The 22,886-nt window shown below is 39.2% G+C and overlaps 1 protein-coding gene across 2 annotated transcripts in view; it reads right to left on the minus strand.

Annotated features, from left to right (window-relative positions):
- Positions 1-6,628: 6,628 nt before the first annotated feature.
- Positions 6,629-22,886, minus strand: part of APBA1 (amyloid beta precursor protein binding family A member 1) — a 127,112-nt gene continuing 110,854 nt past the window's right edge. The window contains exons 6-13 of one of the 2 annotated variants that reach the window (XM_067568501.1): positions 21,467-21,499; positions 20,277-20,363; positions 19,633-19,818; positions 15,952-16,131; positions 14,480-14,692; positions 9,244-9,363; positions 8,397-8,537; positions 6,629-7,956 (exon numbers count right to left, since the gene is read on the minus strand). In XM_067568501.1, coding sequence (XP_067424602.1) covers positions 7,885-7,956; positions 8,397-8,537; positions 9,244-9,363; positions 14,480-14,692; positions 15,952-16,131; positions 19,633-19,818; positions 20,277-20,363; positions 21,467-21,499 — 1,032 coding nt within the window. In that variant the 3' untranslated portion in view covers positions 6,629-7,884. The remainder of the gene's footprint in view (positions 7,957-8,396; positions 8,538-9,243; positions 9,364-14,479; positions 14,693-15,951; positions 16,132-19,632; positions 19,819-20,276; positions 20,364-21,466; positions 21,500-22,886) is intronic. The other variant, XM_067568502.1, reaches the window with a different exon arrangement.

Below are 22,886 nucleotides of genomic sequence, written 5' to 3' on the forward strand. Positions count from 1 at the left end.
ACATACACATTGAGAATAAATGCAAAGGAGGCCATCTCCTCAGCTTCTCCCCTTAGCTGGGGAGGCAGCGACAACTGACTCAGTTCCTTAGATGTGAAGGGGGAGTAACAAAATGTCCTTCCCCCATGGATTAAAGTGGCAGGAATACAAGGAACATGGAGAAAGAAGGAAAACAGCAACAGTGAAAGGGGCAGAAGTTGAGCGGACAAAGAGCTGAGAAGGAAAGAGTAAATGTGGAGAAAGAAGGCCAAGGAGGGTACAGACAAGGAGGGAGCAGAAAGCATTGGGATGACCAAGATGATGAGAACTGGGGAAAAAACGGCACATACCTTAACGTTCAGCTGCTAGCTGGTACCGCGAGTAATTACCTTACCTGAGCTGGTAACAGCCGTACTGGGCTGTGCAATAAATTATCTTAAAGAGCACGTCTCTTGTTTCCCCAGGATGGAGGCTCTGCAGTTAGTCTAAATCTGGTGTGGCACGCTCACCTGCTAGGAGGACCCCTGCAACCTACTGTGTTCAAGCAGTGCATGACATGGTCAGCAGGAAAGGACGCCTAATGCAACTGAACACTACAGAAAGGCAATGGAACCAAGAGCGAGAGTGTTGAAAGGGCCTCCCAGTTACCCTATGCAGTATAGAAAGACGGGATAAAGGGAGGGAGCTACTTTCTACTAGGGAGCTAATTTCACTGTACAAATACCAACATCAGAATACAAAGACTTGGTCTCTTGAGCCCACATTGTGACTGCAAGCTGTCCCCTATGGGCATTATACCCGCACGCTGCAGTAACCCTGTTGTTTTGCTGGACCCATTTGGTCTTCAGTTAGGGGCTGCCCTGCTCCACCCCACTGAAGTCAGAGTTTTTCTTATTGATTTCAGTAAGAGCAGGAGCAGGCCCTTACTGATCTATCCCTGCCTGCCAGATGCCCCCAGTGACAACAGGAGTTCTGTGGGAGGCCCTGCTGCCCAAGCATAACACACGCCTTCACTCTCCTGAGTAAACGCTAACAATATACTCAGCCTGGTACAGGCCACAACTAGAGAATTCCATACGAAGAATGCAAAACTGTCAGCACAACTGCCATTTGGCGTTTATGCCCTGCCACCCCTTAGCTTGGGCTGCTGCTGCCTAGCCAGTTCAGCAATGCAGCAACTAGTGTTCAATGGCAGAAGGTGCAAGCGAGGCTTGCTTTAGAGCCTCTGTGGCACACGATTAACCTGGCTGTAGCACTTTGGAGAGTCTTATGGTTAGTGCACTAGTGCACAGGCTCATTCCCTATGTGCATAACAGCATCCCAGCACAATTCAGCTGTATGTGGCAATGAATAATCTGATTAGCAATAGAAAGAGAGAGAGACCTGAAGTTAAATTTGGAGAGACCAGGGTAGTAGAATGTTTTCAATAGCTTTAAAACATCCCAGTGTGGGTAAGACAGGAGGCGAACATAAGAGACTTCTTGTGCTGAAGAAGTAAATTTAAAACAAAAACAAAACCACCCAAACATTCTTGTTATGACAAAAGCTCTTTCACACTGCTTTGTTGAAGCTCAGCAAGGGAGATAATGTGCTCCAGCAGGTAGTTCCTGGGAGTGGGAGCCAGGAGAGTTCAGTTCAGTTCCCAGTTCTACTACTAACTCTCTGTGTGACCTCGGGTCAATTGCTTTGCTTCTCTCTACTGCAATTTCCCCATCCGTAACAAGGGGCACAGATATACATAGAGCACAAAAGCTTATCGCAGCGATAGAGCAGCCATCTTAGTACAAATCATTCAGGCAGTGTGTGACAGAATCTAAGATGCATTTTTAGACATATTGGGTTCCAGTATGCCAAATGAAGAATTCAGGAGATATGGGTGGGTGTTGTATTAAGTTGTGAACAAAGCTGATTGCTTGGACAAGTTAAAAATCAGTTTCTCTGTCTTTTCTGGATATGTCTCAAAGTATGTTATAGAGGCACAAGAGTTAAGGTTGAATTGGCGTTTTACACTTAAAGCAGCACTGAACTCTTTATATCTTTCGTACATAACAATGTATCCTCCCTCAAGAGTAGCACTTGCATTGAGTGAATTTTCTAAGAATTTGTAAGTATACTGATTAATGAGTTAAAATGGGTCCTCTTATCTCCTATCAGCATAGGGCAGTGCAATCTTCCCTGAGGGCAGCCTGTGTCCTCAGTTGAATTGAGAAAAATAAGAGATGGTGGCCATTTTGAAAGAGGGCAGTTCTTTGTGAGTTTCTCTAAAAGAAGAAACAAGAAAAATTCTAAAGTTTTTTTTAAAATTAATGTAATATACTCTGGGACTATGAACACTAAAACAGATTAATCACAGAGTTATTGCAATGGTGTCACTACAGGGTAGAGTCAAGGATCTTTGAGTGCCCTAGCCGTGCATTTCCATACCTCTGGGTTTATAATGCTTGTGTTGTGGATAACTACAGCAGCTCTGGCATGTATTTTTGCCCTTAAATACTGATAAATACTCTCAGCCTCAATCCCATTTGGTAATTTTTGACTTGTAATATGTATACAAAAGGGATTTTTATATGGGATCGCTGCTAGTGGAAATGGAATTAGGATGGCATGTTGCTATAACAGTACCAACACAAAGGTGCCTGCAAAGAATGTGAAAGGTGCAAGATCCAAGTTTTTCCCATCAGAAAATTAATGAAAAGAAGATTAGAGGAAGTTACAGAAGTTCTAAAACCTGGAGACAACTCACCTGATGAGTTTCAGAGCAGCCCTGATGGTTATAAATACTGGACACTGTAAGGAGGCATGAATGCAATGGTTCTAGGTAGTAGCCATAGTAGATGGCTCTTGGCTACTGCAGAATTCAGGATAACAGAAATCTCAGTGAAGTAGGATACGATGAAAGGAGATAATTTCAATCTGTCTCTCAGTCTATGAGATGTAAATTCTCTTACCAGGAACATTGGCTGTCGGATTCTTCGGTTTCTTAGGAAGCACTGTCTTTCACCAGAAGACTCAGCAGACAGCTTCATGGATAATCTCTTTATACATAATCCTATTTGCTGCAGAACAATCTTATCAGTAGCCCATTCTCCAGCCAATAAAAATTCCTTGGATCCCTGACATGAATGGCTTTCAACTTCATATAAATAGATGACCTAATAAAGTTGCTTGTGTCTTCTGAAATCAATGAAGTCTGTATTCTACAGCCCCTGCAGTGTCTCCAAAGGAAAAGGTATCTGTGGAGACTGACTATCCACAAACAAGTTGAGCATCCTGCACTTCTATTTGTTTAAGGTATAAAAGCAAAATATATTTCTCCCTGTGTAAACTGGCCCTTTGCAACTCGCATGCAAAACTCACAAGATATAGCAGCAAGTTAATGATGTTTAGGAAGATTTAAGAACAAAGTGAGCTTTCAATTTTATAGCTTAAAGAAAATGTGCCTTTGCTTCTAGCGGCAAAATATTTATACAGTAGTCACAACCAAAAAAGCCTTTATTCTGATGGATTTAAGGTTGTAAATATAAACATTTTTTTTAAAAGAGAATCTCATTAGAAAGTTGTATTTGACTAAATATACCTGGATGTATGCCATGAAGGTTAATCTTAGCTCTCCTCTTTTGTCACACCGAGCCTCCATTTACTGGTGGGAAATTACTCTTGCTCCAGTTGTCACACAAAAGAAAAGTAAATGTTCCCTCCTTGCATATGTGAATTATAATACTACAGGCTTTTGTTATACAATATAACCAGCATGCTCCCTTCCAGCCTAGATCAGCTACAGTGGTCTCACAGGCTCAGCTAGATGGTTGCAGGGTATTGGAATGTCTGTCACCTGTGTCGTGTGTACATAGTAAAACCTGAGTGCCAACTTGGGTGAGATCTCGGTCTACTACAGAGAGGGTGAGTAGGATAAAGAGTGGGAACTCCAGTCCACTGAGTAGTGGATGGGGGGGAAAATCTTCTGTGGCCCATATGAGGAGGGTAATGTGAGGGGTTGTGTCCTATATCCAGTACAGGTAAAGGCAGGGTTGGACTTTCACATTAATGAATCAATGTCTGAAGTTGCAAGTTCAATTTTTCTGGTGTATAATATTTTTGCAGATTCAAGTTCTCATTAGAATTTGTGGCACATAAAAAGTTCTGATGACGACTCAGGGCTTGTCCACACTTAACAGGCTAGAGCAGCACATATGTGCCATAGTAGCACTTCAGTATAGACACCACAAACGCTGGCGGGAAGGATTCTCCTGTCAGTTTGGGTAATCCAACTCCCTGAGAGGTGGTAGCTAGGTCGACAGAAGAATTCTTCCATTGATGCAGTGCTTTCTACACAGGGACTTAGGTCGCCTTAATTACACTGCTCAGGGGTATGGGTCAAGCACTTACTCCAGAAATGTTCATTCAATATTGGTGATCACATCAGCAAACTCTCAGCCACGTCCAATTTGTTTTTGTTTTTTATTGTTGCAAATCTTACTGACATTAGCGCTCCATTAAATAAAGGAATGTAGCACAGTAAATACATCACAACAAAACAGCTGCCAAAAAAAATCAGTCAAATCACTGGAGCTGCATTACAGACAGAGGGTCAGAGACCTGTGACAAAAAACGTCAGAGGAATTACATTCAATAAATGTGCAGTATCAACATTCCAGGCTCACATATATTTATATATATATTTATATTTATATATAGAGATCGAGTTTAGTGTTTACAAAGAACAATATTGTTACAAATACAATACTATACTTTTCCCAACGCTTTACAATAATTTCTATTCACCCTCTTTACAGAACAATAGTAAAACTTCATATTCTAGGTAACTGTGCTAAATATATACAAGAAATCTCACCCACACTGCCGTTTTCATAAACAGATTTCATTTAGAAAAATTTAAAAAAAAATCTGCACTCAAGAAATACAAACCAAGCCTTAATTATAATGAGATTCAAACAAATGAGTGTGAAATCTAAAAAAAATGAAAGGACATTTCATCCTTAATGTAAACACTGAAGCGTTAGTAATATTGTACTAAACAGTGAAGGGACAGCTGTGCAGTACCTTCACGGAAGAGAAGGAATGTAAAATGGTAGGTTATTCCTTTCAACCCATGGAGAATTTCACTCATCTAAAATACTAACATAAACAGCTGCTCTAACATCTTTTAAACATCAATGGAAAAAACAACAGACTACAGAAGAGTCAACTCTCCCTTTTGAGTTTATATTATTCCTGAAACACTCTTTCCCTTTCAAAGACTAAACTTGTGGGACTGTTTACATTAGGAATACTTACTCTAGCTATCTGTCCCTGTTTAGAAATTGTAATACATCTATTGTAATAGAACAATTCACATTCTCAGGTAGGGCCAAATCCTGCACTCATATGTTTAGTTTTTACTCACATGTGCAGTCCCAATGAAATCAATGAGTTTCTCAGGTGCCTATAGGACCCTTAGTTTCTAAGATTCAATCACTGTTACAGCCCTATTCATTTGTGTACTGAGGGCTTGATCCATCTTCCTCTGAAGTTGATGGAAAAATTCCTCAATGAGAATTGGCTAGAGCTATAAAAGCAGAAAATTAATATGGGAGTTAATATAGCTGGGAACCAGCAGTGTGATAACCATGTCTTCAAGAGTAGCTTTTCACTCAGGCAACTTATGGAAAGGCTGCACTGTATATAATCTTCTAAATTATACATGGTATATATCATATTTACATATATTACTATATATATGGGAAGTGATGAAAAAAATTGTTCCTTTGACCTTTTATAAACCAGATGCCTGACATTAAAAACTCTACTCACAAGTCATTCACAATCTATTTGCAACTGTTTGATGGCGAGTAAATAAATACCAATACTACACCCTTGTGAAGTTTGCTATTCCAGAGATTGGGATTTGATAACATAACAAGAACTGCAGTGCATCAAGTAATTGTACAGTACTCTTACACCAACACATATTCATTTACTACAACACCTTATTCACCATTCCGTCTCCCTCAAATACTTCCAGTATTTCCTGCCAGTTGAAATAAAAAGTTTATGTTCTTTCTCTTCACTCAGCCCACTGTTTGGAAGGGAAAATGGGACCCCTGATCACAGATGAACTAAGTGATCAGACAAAGGCAGTTTTTGCAGCTCACTTATTAATGGAAATGCGCGCGCACACACACACACACACACACATATATATATATATAATCTATAAAATTCCAAATGTCAGCTCCAGTCTGCAACCACAGTGCTTATATTGCACAGTCCATCCCTCATTAAATGAGAGACTGATGTTAATGGCCATCACCCCCCTCCACCCCAGTCCTAAAAAAAGAGGGATGAGGGGTTTTTTTGTCCTGCTCCTGTATTTTCATCACATTAAATCTTTGTGTCATAATAAGATGCAACAAAAGCTGTTGCTTTTGATAAATTTCAAGGCATCCGACTGGTCTAAATTTATGATTCTATATAAGCTTAAATGTGAGTACATAGCATTTATGGAACATAACTACTGTGCATGGAATAAAGAGTCATTACTACTATTACTACTATCTTCCTCCCTCCCTCCCTCCTTCCAGAGTTTATAGACAACACAAATCCTTGATATCATGCAACCCACCACCACATTTTTAACCCTCTTCTTCATCATCCAAGTGCATCCACCCCCTTTAATGTCCTACAAATGTAGAACCATGGATTAACTTTATATATATATATATATGTATATATATTACAAATAAATTAATTTCTCCTCACTCCTATCCCACCTTTCCCATTGTTATCCAGATGATGAGCTAAAGAAAAAAGGGAGTCATTAAAATCGAACAGTCTTTGCACCAAAGATATGTTAACACTGGCTCAGAGTAACAAAGCTACTTAGAACTGTATGCAGACCTATTTTTGTTCAAATTTCATAAATATCAAGCACATAGTTTTAAATACACACACACACGCACACACACCAATGAGAAATCGTGTATTTAAGAGCTTTGAAAGTTTAGATTTTCAGCAGAAGTCACCAAAATAAAATTCTTGCTGGATATTTATAGGCCACTTAACATTCTCCTACCTCTGAATTAGGGAGGGGGATATAAAAGACATCCTGCATCTAAAAACTAAGTAAGACTTTTTTGGGGGGAAAAAAGACTTCAGATGCCTGGGAGACCAAATGGTGAAAGTACCTCCTCTAGTACTCCCTAGTGAGGACAATGAGACTTATACATATTTCAGCATCAGACAAACCACCTGTAGGGTTATACTATCCTGAAGAACAAATGTTGAAGAAAATTAAAAGATGCTCATTTGAATTATGAGTTTTATCACATCACTTACTCATTCACTCATTCTTCATAGGCATTTAACTCCTCCTTTAGAGCAAAACTGTCCCCTTGGTTCTCTGTTCTCCCTGTGTATGTTGAACTCTTTGTTGGTAATGTTAAGTTCAGTGCACACAGAGAGAACAGTATAATGGAGTCAAAATCTTTTATGGGGAATCCAAGAGGGGAACTTTACCCTATGGTTTGATCTATTTGTAAAGCAAGCTTTCTAATTTAGTAATACTTAATGTATTTGTGTTTCGCGTTATGGCCATAGAAATACGATTGATGATGGAGCCTGAAGAAATGCAATCAGTCCTTTGTTAATCTTGCTGTGAATAACTGTTATTTTTCTATTCTGTGATGAGTTACATAAAGCTTAACTTGTAAAAAGATGCAACAAAAAAGTCTCATGGAAATTCTTTTTCCTGTACACAGCGAAATGCTGGGGGGGAGGTAAGGGGAGGGAGAGGGAGAGAGAGAGAGAGAGAGATGTCTCTGCAGACATAGAAATGCAGCACTAGAAACACAACCACTAAAGAGGAGAAACTTCCTCCATGCATGTTGTGAAGGTGAGGTGTCATCCTTAGATGTAAACTGGCTGCTCCTGCGCAGTCAACAACCTGTACATGGCTGCTGGCATGGTCTTCATATGAATCTGGGAGGAAACAAAACAAGTCAGTCAATGCTCCTAATATACATGCTGCAATGCTTTGGAAATAAAAGGGTTTCTGTGCTTTCATGCGTAGAGGATATTTATGTGTAAGAGGGAAGTGGCCAAAGAAGAGGGGAAGAAAGTAGCTGTAGTGACATAGTACAGAGGAAAGATATAACCAGTGAGTTGTCATGCCCATGCTGAGGTACATCACAGCTGGATGCTGAGAGGTGTTGAGCTCTTGAAAACCTTGCTGAAGTCAACAGGAACTGTGGGCACTCAGCACCTCTCAAGCAGATGCTCTATTAAAAACTATGAAAACACATTAACAGCTATAAGCCTGGTTTAGTCCTACTCTCATTTCAATTATTTATATTTGGATGGTAGTAGGCAGCAAAAGGCAATGGCATTGAAATGTGTAATATCATCTACCCAGCTCCTACCTCACCAACAGCATTGGAGAGAATGTGAACGATCTTCTCATGGGGTGTTGCTACAACGCTCTGTCCGTTGATTTCAATGATCCGATGGCCCACTCGTACTCCTCCGCGCTCTGCTATACCTCCTCTCATAAGGCTACAGATCTTGAAGGGACAGGGCAAAGTTATCAATGCTAATCATGTTAAATTCACAGAGGTTTGTTCACAAATGACAAATTCAACGTTTAAATATACAAGTCTCCAAAGTCCTTTTTAAAAATACAGTGAAACACAGATCAGGGTAAAATGTACTAGGACTAGAATAACTGTTACAAAGTCAGTATTAGGCTTATAGAACATAATGAACAACTCCTTCACTTGCTGCATAAAAACAAAAAATAAGTTGGCCACTGAAAATTACTAGTATTAACCCTTTGGACACTGGCATGTTGAATATTTAGGAAATTGCATAGGCCCCTAGTTTCTAAAAGATTTAGAATTGTATATCTTTGACTTTCTCTGATCGTAAAGAAGACTCTTCCTTACAAGATCATGCAATGGCTCAGTTCGATATATGACTGAGGCAGCCTATGAGCAGCCTAACCCATACACCTTTTGGTTCTGTAGCTTAAAACATCCCTCCTATTTCTGTGGTTGACTTTATACTCTACTTGAGAAATAAATATCTTTTCCTGCTTGGGACTTGGAAAGAAGGATGGGCAGTAGAGGAGGTAACAAAGTTTCAGGTACATCAGTGTGTCTTACAATCAGAAGGTGTGCATAGCCCTTGGTGAGCTGAGGGGGTTGCCAGACATTTTCACAGATATAAAAGCATCACAATAGAAACCTCAGGACTGTGCAAGCTACTTACAATCCCATTTTGTACACTGAAGCCCAGCTGATATCTGAGGTCAGGTCTCCTGATCAAGACAGTGGTTACTGGAGGACATCTCACTATATTCAGTTTAACCTGGGCCTGGTTTTTCAAACCCTTAAAAAAAATATCATGACAAGTGTGAGTGTAGGTGGGCTGAGACAGCTGAAAATTGGCACTGAAAAAACAAGTTAGAAAGATAACATGGAAATAATACTGAACATGCAGTTTGCTGTGTACTCACCATTACAAAATAGGATTCCTAATAAAACCAGATACAAGCAATATGACAACCTGTTAACTGAATTGATTCGATGTCAACCTCTAGTTGTCAACATTTTGGCATGGTCATTTTAAACTGCCAAGAAATTAGCCTTCCTGTGCAAAATTTCTTTATTTTGGAACACAGAACATTGTCCTACAAAAATTGGGGGGAGGGAGGGAGAGGGCGGTGGAAGGGGGGAGAAGAACAAGATCTGTGGAATTAAGCTGAAAACTGTCATGTTTTCTGTTGTGAAGATAAAGTCTTAAATATGTAGTTAAAATGGCTGCAAACAGGTAACTTTCCTGGATGCATGCATTCGATTCTGTAATGCAAAAAGCAGTACTTACTTTTAAATCCAGCCCATTTAATGCTTGTATAATCAATGCTGAGACACACCTCCATTCTAAACCGGGAATATATCACATTCACCCTGCAATCCTGGTTAACCACTACAAAATGCTATCAAAATTGAAGATGACTGCATATGTCTGACCCTCAAATGGTTTGAAGTTCTCACAGCTCTTTCCTGTAGATCAACCCACCTAATCTCTGTTTTTCTCCCACCTCCAGTGTTAAAGTATCTTTTTTTTTGTTCAGTGTCCAGAACTGAACACACATTTCTCTACACGAGAAGACTGTGTAAACATCCAGGCAACACACAGGACTAGCCCAATCTGCAATTCACTAAACTATGAAGAAAGACAACCTCCAACAATCACAATTCCTAACAAAAAAGGAAAACTATGTTACTGCTTGAGAAGCCTAAGGCTACCCTACTATTGACGTTCCAGTGTCTGTCTTATTTAAACACATACAGTAAAATCTTGGTCCCATTGAATGGGATGTCATTCAATGGAAGTTTTGTCATTGAATTCAATGGGACTAGGATGTTACCCATAATCCGAAAAGATTTCCTGATCTGTATAAGGAATAATACTGAAGTCCCCACGTCTCAACATATGATTTATTCTTGCTGATTTTGTAGGGCCTCTCTCTACGAGACCCAGTACTTGAGTGTCTGTGCCATTGTGCGGAGGCAAATAGTTTTTGGAACAACCCCACACTGCATGGCAGTCCATTACCAAGCAAGTGGACCAGCCAAAAAGGAGTAGGAAATTTCATTCACTGAGATGCAAGGGGGGGGGGGGGGGGGGGGGGGGGGGGGGGGGGGGGGGGGGGGAGGGGAGAGAAGGTTGAGGTGAGGTAGGGTACAAGGGGGGTCAGATCGCCAGTAGAACTGAATCAACAAGCTTCCCTTCGGAGACCAGGTTAGTTTGGAACGGTGTCCGTGCCTATGTTCTAATGCGAATGAAGAAGATACCCAAAGCCAATTTCCTAAGTCTAAGATTTTTTTGTTAATTGATGCTTATTGGTCTAACCCACAGCTCTTTTTAAGGTGAAGTAACCAAGGTATCCTTTTAGACTAATGGGATTCATACTTATTTTTTCTACTAATATGCAAATGAAATCAAGTGCAATTTAAAATGGTCTCAAACTTCTTTTTCTCCTTTAATGGAGGAAAGAACCTGGCTATATTCAATTTGATTCTAAGTTAGGAAGGGGATGCTTACTTGGGAGCTTATGTTTATTACAGATCCATTCATCCCTCGCCACCAAAGGGTCTGTTTTCCTGACAGTTGTGTTTAACTGCCTATTTATCTGTATGGCAGTTGTATGCACCCACTCAGGGGTAGGAATGTAGAGTGCCAGAGCATTTGTAGAGTGCCAGAGCAAACCCTGAAGAATGTAGAGTGCCAGAGCATTTTCCTTCTCTGGTCTCTGCATAGCACTGCACTCAACGTGGCTTATTAATCAAGCCAATAGTGGGCAGGCTTCTTTGAGAACCAGAGCAAATGAGGTTATAAAATGAGAAGAAGCAGTTCCACAGCCAGCTGGCTCTCAGCAAAACACAAGGCCCATAGTATTTTTTTTTACTCTACTTCATTCCATTCATTTGATAGTTGTGTTTTTATGTACTGTCTGTCATGCACAGACAGTCACAATCAGTGATCATCTGTATCATAGGTCGATTGGCCTTTACAACTACAGAAATAAGTAAACAGTAAGTATCCAGTTTGCATTCATTTGTGGCAAACTCCAAGTGTGCACTGCACATATATTTTTGCATGCTCCTTTTTTTAAAAAAAGAAACACGTGCTCCTAATTAAGCAATTTCTAAATTTTATAGAAATAATGCATCCCTTAAACACAGTCGATTCTCAATATTTTATATGTTGGGAATCCATACCAGAGGATTATAGAAAGTGCTATACTAGATTAGACCAGTGGTCCATGAATCCAGAATCCGTCTGACCATGGCAAACACCAGATGCTTCAGAAAAAGATGAAAGCAATATAAGATATGGAATAGTCATTCCAAACAGGAAGTTTCTTCCTAGTCCTGTCAGTTAGCACTTAATTTAGGATTGTTTAGGAAGAGTGTGCACATCCCTCATTTAAAAAAACCCTCTCTAATATAATTGTGGATATTCTCATTATTCATACAAATGTCCAATTGTTCGTAATTATGTTCACAGTATGCGAAGGAATTTTTGCACTAGTAAGATCCTTGTGCATCCTCTAAATATCTATTTTGGCTGATAATATATATACTGCTGGCCATAAATCTTGTACTTCCAAGGAGAAGATGACCCATAAATTTGCAATGCTTTACAGCAATCTAAATGGAGCTGTTCATACATCAGTTCTGAATCCCATGCAATATATATAATATATGTATCCTTTTTTTGCATGGGATTCAAAACTGATGCATGAACAGCTCCAGATAAATTTGCAGTTCTTTTCAGCAATCTATGGGTCATCTACTCATTGGATGGACAAAATTAATGGCCAGCAGTCCCCATGACAACAGCCATATGTGGCAACAAAAAGGGACAGAAGTATGTGTGTCAGAATGAGATCTCCATAGCAACAAGATAGTGGCAGTACTCTTGTGAAGAAGTAACAAAGGAGATTCTCAAGACACCAGGATAGTTGTCCATTTGGAAAGAATCTGGAGAAGGAGGAGTGTGCTGAAGCAGGCTTGCTATATGCCAGGCCTGCAAATAATTATGGTTTTGGAAATAACTGGTGTGGGATGGGGAACAAGGATGAAAAAATGAGAACAGTAAGTCTAGTAACAAAATAGTTGGTTCAGGGAGGTGTAATGGGAATTACATAGGCACAATTATGTCAGCTACAGACCGTTGCCCTCAAAGTAGGGATTTATCCCAAGGAAACACAAGGGGATAGCAGCAAAAATAGCCTTTCCTTTCAGGTGGGAGGAGACTTAGTTTTCCGTTGTGATCTCCTTAGTAGCCTCAACATCAGCAGAGGCTAAATCAGACCGTGGCTAGGCTACCATCTTGGTGAGATCCTTCCAATTTTGGGCTTCCTGAGGGAAGGATGCAGCCAGTTTCTGCTGCTCCAACCTTCCCCCATCTGCAGGGTAGACTTTCAGCCTGAAGGGCCATGAATATGGTAGCATAATCCTGGACTGAATTTGGCCCAGTCATTAAGAAACATTCTGGGCTTGGAATATGTAATAACATTTACAGAGGGCCTAGGTAAAGGAATAAGCCAACTACCACATCCAAGTTTCTAGTGAAACCAAGGTAAAAGGCAACCAAGAGTTGATTTATTAGACAAATGATGGTTTTTAAGGATATAAGGCAGCTTTTACCAAGGTTTGACTGTATTGCACTTAGACAAGGCCAGTAATTAGAGTAATGATCAGAACCCATTAAACGTTCACTTGCCGGGCTGTGTATCTCAAGTATTTCTATTACCTGCCTATGTGCAGAGTTTTCATTTTCAGAAACATGTATTGTAAGTCTTTGTAACTATTTTTTAAATTCAAGTACTCAGACACCAACCACAGCCAACACACAAGTTGGAAGGGGCTCACAGACATTTGTTTTATGAACTACTAGACAAAAATAATTTTATTCCAAAACAATTTAATGAAAATCACCTGGCAAGAACTCAACAAAAATGAGTATAAAAATCCAACTTCACTAAGCATTTTGCTGGGTTGTTTTATAGAAGAATTTATAGATGTCAGATGTAGCATTACAGTATATGACCTACAAACCATGTGGTGCAGCAAGTTGTAGAGTAGTTATTTGTTTCAATATAGTTGTGCCTATGACATTCTCAACTGATGCATTGTTTTCTTTCCCTGAAACACTGATGATTAAATACTCATTCTCTTATAAATTGCAGCTACCCCAGATGTTCCTCTTTTTCAGTTGACATGCTGCTTTTTGCAATCCATACTCATGTAAATTAGAGGAAAGCTGTCCCAGTTAAATGCCCCACAGCTTAGCTATGTTAAAATAAAAATGTACACTTCAAAATATCCACAAGCTAATTCCATATTCATATAGAAGACAAATATGTTTTATACTTTAAAAATATAAATTCTCCAATTCGCTACATTTGTTACATCAGTCTTATCACTATGAGTCAAATTCCATGATCCTTTTCTTCAGTCCTTACTCAAGCCAGGCTTCAACTGACTTCAAAGGAAATTTTGCTCAAGACTGAGATGTGGTTTCAAGATTTGGCCCCTTTTCTCTGAATAGTTTTGAGCTTTGTGAATGATGAAATACAAAGTAAGGCCAGGGTGGGAAATATGGTCTTGTGGTTAAGGCACAGGGCTAGGGGTGGAGCCAGGCTTCTATTCTCAGCTCTGCCATAGACTTCACTGAGGCAAGTCAAAGCTCTGCATTTTCATTTCACCACCTGTGAAATGGGGATGATATTAATATTTCCTATCTCACAGGGCATACAAGGCTTAATTAATTAGAGTTTGCAAAGTGCTTTGAGATCATTAGATAGAAGCTGCTATAAAAATGTAAATTAGAAGAGCTGCTCGATAACACTGTGTTTAATTTACGTCTTTATTGTCTTCCACTATTCCCATACAGTTTTAAAATGTGTAACATTTAAGAACATTCTCTGTACCTTTATAATACTCTGGCATGTTGAGAGTGGTAAACCGACCAAGCTGGTACCATTAATTGACATGATCTGATCCCCTATGTTCAGTTTTCCAGACTTCTCTGCTGGTCCTCCATGCATCATGTTGGCTATAATAACTGTGGGCAAGATGGATCCCCAGCCAGATTCTACAATCACGACACCTAGAATTTCTCCCTTTTGCTTTTCAATGTGAACCTGAATTAGGAGAGAGAAATACAGGTTCAAACAGATATTATTCTCTGCTATGGAATATGGTCTGTGTGCGCACATACATAGACATATACACAAACACACCATCTCTCTGTTTCTTCCTCATTCCAAGGCAAAAACAATTAAACAGATGTGTTAACAAATTTCTAATTCATTTCTAGCTTGAAATAAGTCAACATATTATGTTTTGTCTCTAAAGAAAACATCATAAAACATGGGGCGGGAGAGCATGAGGCAAACCCACAGCTGGACCAGGGCAGCTCACTCAGCTACAGTGACTGCCCCCCTCCAGCAGAGGCTCAACCATCAGGCATGCAGCAGCAGTCTAGCCCCAGGCAGGGCCCAGGACAGATAACCCCAAGACACAGGTATTTCATCTTCACTGCAACTGTGCAACTGCACTATTCAGCTAGGAACCCTCCTGCTACCTCACGGTCTTACAGACTCCCTAAGTTTCCAGTCTGCCCTTGATCCTAACCTGGTGCCTGTTCCTGCCCTCCTGCTTTGTCTGTGACCTATCCTGACCCTATTCCAGCCATGCCTCTCATACCTCTGGACTGACTCCAGCCCAGCTTCGATCTTTGGCTCACTTCCTGACTCTAACTACAATCCTGATTTCGCTTGTCTACGGACTCTGACCCCTGATTCTGACCCATCGATTGTCCCTGATCTCAGCACTGTCCTCGGCCCCGTCCCAACCCTACAATCAGCTTCAATTACCACACCAACCACCAGGCCTGACCACCTAGAACCCTGGGCCTGACAAGTGATGGTGGTGCCGGCAGGAGTAAAACAGTGAGAGATCGAACACACTGATGACAACAAATTGGATTACATACCCTGTACACTGTAATGGTACACTCAGTCATCTTTATTAATAAAACAAGCAAAACATTTATATTGCTTTAAAACAAACTTTCACCAACCCTGTTTCCATAAAATGTATGTCGTTTATTAAATCAACAGCTTGTTTTAAGCTCTTTTACTGCTGTATTTGAAAATTGTTTGGTAAAACAGCACAGAACAGATGGCAAATCATTTTAACACTGATGAACTGACAGTTCACTGTTCACTCTTCAAACAGTATTGCCACAGGGTATCCTACCAGGAAGGAGAGTGTTCTAGCCTGATCTGATGAAAGTCATTTGTGGGAAACACTAATGGCTTTCTAATTGTTCCCAGTATTAGCTTGCTTTTGGGACAGATCACGTTAATAAGACTATCATCAGAAGACTGGGACATACGTCTTTGCAGTTTTCAGACTTGGAAAAGTGGATGAGGTCATCATTGTACATGTCTTGGGTGTTGAGCAGGTCGCTGTACTCCTTCTGGCTCAGGTCTTCTGGATTTATTCCATTTGCTCGTAGAAATTCCTGGTAGGCCACGCTAAATGCTTGACCTATGGACTGTGCAATCAGCTGTGCCTGCAGCAGTTCCCCAAAAAAAGGAAATCGAAAATATCAAATATACAGCATTGCTGATGGTCTTGTTTGCTGACTCTTGCTGACCACAACAAGAAAATCAAACTAAACCCCCCAACATCATCTTATCCTCAACCCATACAATTAATTAACCCGGCAAGGCAAGCAGTTACAAATGAAAAGCAAGAGCAATGGGCCTTTCTTTCACTGATGAGAACTGCTTAAGTAAACACAAAGGAATCCTCCCTTCACTGTTTGACAGTTAGGCTGGAGAGCAAGAACACTACATTACATTAGCTGTCGCCTGTGCCCCTGGGGCAACACAGGAAACAACTGAGCTGCTCTCTAGCAACAAGCAGTGCCATTGTCTTATGAGCCAGCAGTATATGAATATACCTTTAGGAAAAAGGACACTTAAAAGAATATTTGTTCCTCTTTTTTCTTTTGAAGTCATCCTGCTTATATTTGTATTGCTATCTCTTGTCCAACTGATAAAGACTGACTGTATCTTAAACTATGGTCAACTGATGCAGATCTCACTGATGACAACAGATGGTGACTGGCTCTTAAGAAGGCGCTGTCACAATTACAACATGTGCACATACAAGCAAGTTGGGCCAGATTTTTGTAAGAGTTCAACTCTCATTTAAGCACCAGAATAAATGGCTAGGTTATGGGCACTGAACTCTTTTGATAATCCGGCCCCAGTTGTGGGTGTTGAACACTTGGGAATCTGGCCCTGAGCTCTTTTGAAAATTTGGCCCCTTATCCACAGCTTACTCTCCATTGCTTCAAATACTTTTTTAGAAACTCAAAAATAAACTCTTCCATATTGATTGTTCTTTTCTACTCAAGTATTTAATTCCCCATCTTCCTCTGTTTAATGGAGCTGAAACTGAAAAGCCACTTTAATTGTTTGGGCACACAGTTTGTAGACCATGGTGCTATCTATAAGAAATTGTGTGTTAGTTAGTTAGCAGAAGCAGCAGAAAGATTGACATAATTTCTTGTGATTCTTGCTTGAACATGTCAGTCTCTCTTGGATTTGCACAGAATATTCCCCAACAAATTAGGGCAATTTAAGGCAGGGACAAGGTTTGGCCAGCATCCCCGTATCTGAGGATGTAATGATTCCCAGTTAGCTGTTGTATAGAGTAAAATCATTCTAAAACTAAACACTTTTGGGGCTACCTAACTGTCCTTCTGGAGAAAAGAAAATGAGATTATAATACACACAAACAGACACAAGATTAAGATGATATACCCTGTGGAGTGTCAGGGCTCGTTACTTCTAATAGATAATGTGCCAAGTTTTTGCTAGTTCTGTATTTTTTCCAATTTATTTTGGATTCTTGCATCAAAACATTTGCAGAATGGTTGAAATTATGTCATGTAACCCAAGACCGAGGAGAGCTGATTCGAAATGTCTCAAAATACGGTCAGACCTCCTGACTGACTGGTAATATGTTTTTGGATCTCCTGACATTTAGGACTTTGCAAGGAAACATTTACTCTCAAGTGGATGATTATAATCTGCATAAATGTGACCCAATCAAACCTCATTAGGTGACACTAGTGACTTCAGAAGGGGAGTGCCCCATTCTGATTTGTCAACAAACTCCTGAGAAATATTCCAAGGGTAGCAATCATCCTGGTCATCACTTTCATACCCTGAAGGAAAAGAAAAATTGTCCTCTTGCCATGTGATGCTACCATACGTGATAAAGAGACCTGTGCTTTCTCTGATCAGTTGGCCAATGTGGGTTACGAGTCTAGCAATGCTCAACATTTATGATTTGACATACAAGCAAGCAGCCTATCACCAGCCAGCAAATCCAGTGACATTAACTACATAAGCCAAGAAAGTCACTGACTAATCTTTTTTCAACCATGTATCAGTTTCCTGGAGTTGAAGGAAATCACAACAGTCACAACAGCCATGCTGTATAAATATCACCTTTGTTCATTTTCTTTTCCCAATTTTTATTAGTGGATTAATGCCTTTACCTCGGCAGTCTTTCACTTGTCTTTCTTTTTAACTGTAGTAGGTGACTGGTAGCAGGTCCATGCACGTGGACAGAACCCACAGAATTTATCTGAGAATGGGGCCTATGGAATATTTTCTCAAATACCTAAAACCAGACCTTGGTTTAAATAACCTTGCTGCCTAAAAGAGCTCAGACACATATAATTTTATGGGTTTGGAGGTGTGTTATTTTCACCTAAATGTAACAAGCTGTGTTATTCTGAATTGTTTTGGAAAGTCTCCTATAAACCTATGTTCAGGGGGCAGGGAAAAGAAATAGATCATCACCTAATCACCTATAATTTGTGTAGGCTATATTAACTGGCAGAAGAGCTGTAGTCTAAACATTAATTTCAACATAGGAGTGATCTGGCCCTCCCTGTAGCAACCATTGGACTGGAATAAGTATATCAGTTGACACTGAAATTGAATATACCCTATTATTCTACAGGCTGACAGCTAAACAAAATATGCTGACTTCCCACATTACTAGATAAAGTTCACAGAATCGTTTTATTTGGCATTAATTATTGTGATAACAAGGTTGATTATTTGATATAAACCCCATTTTATTTTCTATTTGATTTACTCATGTGTTTAATTTTATTTTACGTTTTTCTTTAGTTATTTAGCTTAATTAAAAAATTACATAAAAATGGAGGATTGTGTGGACAGAGATCAGGGCCTAGAACAGCGAGGACCTAAGGGTAGATAAGAGACAACTCAATGTGCCACCTAGTGGTGGACCACAGAACCTGCCTTCTACAGTCCTCACACTGTCATGAACCCAGTTTAACTGGCTGCTTAAAATGGCTTACAGCTGCTTGCATTTTTCAAAGCAGCACAAAGCACACTGATGAATCTGGTCTGGAATCTAAAAATTCAACTGCGCTTTCCATAAATTGAATAAGTATGGACAATGTATACCCTACTTGAAGGTGTCTGCATGCATGCCACTTCAGAAGTGTACATATAATATCACTGATTGGGTTTCCTAATACAATTTTGGCTTATCCTTCCCATAACCTTCCCAACTGCAGCATCCTCAAGGACAAGAAAGGCCTAGCTGCGTCACCCTTATGGCATGCATTTAGGATCCTAGCAGCAATGTTCACGGTTACAAGTCCCCCTGGAAACAAGTTACTGTGATGAATGCAGATCCTCAGCTGTTGAAACTGGCTATGACAGCAGCCAATATCTGAGATTCTGCCCCTCATTGCAGAGGTAATACATAGAGAACAAAAATAACACACACAGAAAATAAAAATCTATTTTTCTAAATGTAGTTTCTTTGTTAATGATGACAACCAACCAAAAGAACCCAAAATGCAAAAGGCAGAAGAGTTCCTCTTTTTATATGAATTTTTTTTATGTAACTAAAAACAAAGAAGAGCATCAATCACAGACTTCAATCCTATCATGACAAATGGTTCATATTCTCAAGCATAACAAAATCATGAAATAAAATAGCTCCTTACATCCTCAGATTCAAAGACATGGCAAATCATTTTGTATTGCCTCTTTCCGTCCTGGGAGGGGTGAGATGCCTCCACATTGTCTTGGGAATTAGATCGAGGCATTCGCCTCCGAGCCATCAGCACAACAATATTCCCTATATCTGCAATGTAGGAAATGGTTCTCAGAGGATGATCCATCATAGTTTCCTGAGGAAGAGAAATCCTGAGATCAGTGCTCACTTTGAGCAAATGTTTAACATGCTTTTGGCATTATGTAAATAGATAATAACTATGTAAGAAGACCTGACAGTAAATATACATATACAGGCTAACTTTATATATTCTGTATGAAAGGGTGTCAAAGGGAACCAGCAGTGTCAGTTCTACCAAATGGACTGAAATTTTCATTTAAAAAAAATTAATGGCTATTATATTTACAGGATAAAAGAAATCCAAATACAAAGACCCAGTTAAGAGGGTTTGAACATGCACTACACTAAGGATTAAGGACTTGGAATTAGCTACCACAGCCAAGTTTTATAAGCAGTATAGTGAAAAGTATCTATGAGACTCTGATACCAGACATATTATGGCACTATTACAACTGACCATTATTACAATACTGACAAGGTCCAACACTGGCAAGGGCACATCTTTGTCTATACCTGTGCGTCTGCATTCAACACTTTTATTCTCTGTGTAGAGATAAAGAGGTCCACCTCAGTCATGGGCTGAGATTCACCTTCTGGGGCCTGCAAATAAAATGTATTAGAATCAGCAAACGCATCAGAGAACAGTCTTAATAATGATGTTAGATCACAAACAGGGGCGCACCAAGACACAGTCACCAGAACAGCAATGCAAAACAGAGTATTAAATTGCAGAAGCTAAAGATAAACACAAAGATATGGAAACTATATATAGGGATGAAAGTGTGTTAGATTCGGTATTATTTGTAAAACTGTTAATTCCATACAGACTCCCTACCCTCTTTCTGATTAAATAAAGTTATAGCCCACTGCAGCATGAACTGTATAATCATTCCATGGAAATCAAAATGATTCTCATTTTAACATGAATGCCACATTATAGAAGGCTTTTCACATGAGCAAAGTACAGAACTAAGGGCAGCTCTTGCCTGCAGGGTTTCTATATGATGCTGTGTGTGACTGCTCAGGCTAATGAAAAAAAAAAAATACAACAGGTGCAGATTAAACAATTATAATGCAGTTCTGGTAAGAGGGTCTTTATGGTCAGACAACAGAATATTAAAGCACTAACCCACTCCAGAAGATGTACATTTGTAAACATATAGAGCAAATGCTTTTACTCTAAAATGCATCAGATTTGTTCCAAGACACCTAATAACTCCATGAAGAAAAGAGATGGACTCGTATTTTAGTAATCTCAGTGTATAATTTGTGTGTACATATGTAAACTTTTTTTTTGCATCCAGCAATTTGACATGTCTGTAAATTAATCAAAAATAGTCTTTAGAGAGATAAAATAAAAAAGTCATTTCTTTTTAATATGCCATTTTACAAAATTAAAACCTTTACCATGTCATTCCTGTTTATTTGGTAGGTACTTCTGGGTACTGTCTGTTTCCATTTGATAAAATCCAATATTTACCCTATTTCTAACATGAAATGGCTAATGATAAGCAACAAAAAATGGCCAACCAGGCAACTGATTTTTGAGAAATGTCAACTTCTGTGGTGACCCTGAAATAAACCTCAACAAAAACTTGCTGGATGCAGAAAATAAAAACACAAAATCAAAAGTAAGGAAGGCAAAAAATAAAATGAAATAAAAGAACAGGCATAACATCAAGCTGATGGAGGTTGTACTGCACCTTCTTCCTGCTTTTGGCTAATTTCTGGGCCATCTGCTTAGCATGGAATAAACAGAGATAGGAGAATGGTTAGAGAAGAATTTGCAGAGACTCAAGTCAAACAGGGATCTACACACTAATGTTCAGGATTTGTCTAGTAACTGTTCTAGATTAGTCTCTGCTTGGATTTCTTTCTTTCTTTTTTTCTGGTTAAAAAAAAAAGTTTCATGTTTAACACAATTGGTTTTAAAAATAAACCTGCACCAGAAAAGAGAGAAAGAATAAGGATTACTTTTATTTAATTTTATAAAAGACAGCTAAGTTTAAAAATATAGGGCCTGATTCTGCTCTCATTTACATCACTACAAACCACAAGTAGCTCCTTTTAAGTCATTGGAGTCACACAAGTACAGATCTGGTATAAGTGAGAGAAGGATCAGAACCTTAATATTCAAACTCTCTCAGATCTAAAGATCTTAGATTCAGGTTCACTTAACAATTTTGCACGTATGTACAGACTTATAAAGGGAAAAAATGTTAAACGCTCTTGAAAAAACAAAATGACACAACATTTAATTGAACTACCCATCCTCCCCAATGCATCCACACCCACGTCCTTCCTAACATTAGACTCATGCATTTGAGGACCACAGTTTCCCATGCCAATTGCACAAGAACATTTTCCATGCCACTCACATACATTCAAGCATCTTCCCTGGGTGGGGGAGCATCCTCTCTAGATGATCTACCTGAAAATAGTCTGCTGTTGTGGAGCTTTTTATTGTGTTAATATGTAAGTGGTCAATATCAAAAGAGATTCTATATGCTACTAATGAGATACAGTGATCATCATAATTCTTGTCACTCCATTATCTAGCAAGCATTTATAAATCTTCCGCAAATAACTCCAAATTTAGTTTAAAAAAAAATCCAAGGACTCTGGTGACTTATCTTACGGACTTGCTTATTGGACAAGTATGATATTAACCTTGCTGGCAGACTTCCATTTTAGTTCCAGTAATAATTTTTTCTTAGCTGATTAACTTAATGTGTTTGCTGTGTGGTCTATTATGCCAAACTTTATATATAAATAAATTACTAATAACTATTAGGCACACAGAACAGGAACCCTGAATCACAGATGCACTGAACATTTGCCATTGGTGTTCACAAATTAACTCTGCATGTTGAGCTTTATACCAGTCTGAAAGCAGCAGTTAATACTGAAATGTTGCTCTTTATTTACGAACAAAAATCAACCTTTTAGCATCACTTGCAATAACCTTTTACAGATTAAGACACATATTCAAGTCTGATAACTGTAAACTACTGTTAGTGGCAAGGTGAACAGGCTCAGGCTGAAATCTTTAAATTATTGTCACTGGCATTCAGAGAAAATAAAACTATTCTGAACAGTAATGACTGCATAAATAAAAAAACA

This window comes from Emydura macquarii, unplaced genomic scaffold, assembly GCF_026122565.2.
Source record: "Emydura macquarii macquarii isolate MOO-44397 ecotype Brisbane River unplaced genomic scaffold, CSIRO-AGI_Emac_v2 contig_2897, whole genome shotgun sequence".
In the NCBI taxonomy this organism is placed as follows: Eukaryota; Metazoa; Chordata; order Testudines; family Chelidae; genus Emydura; species Emydura macquarii.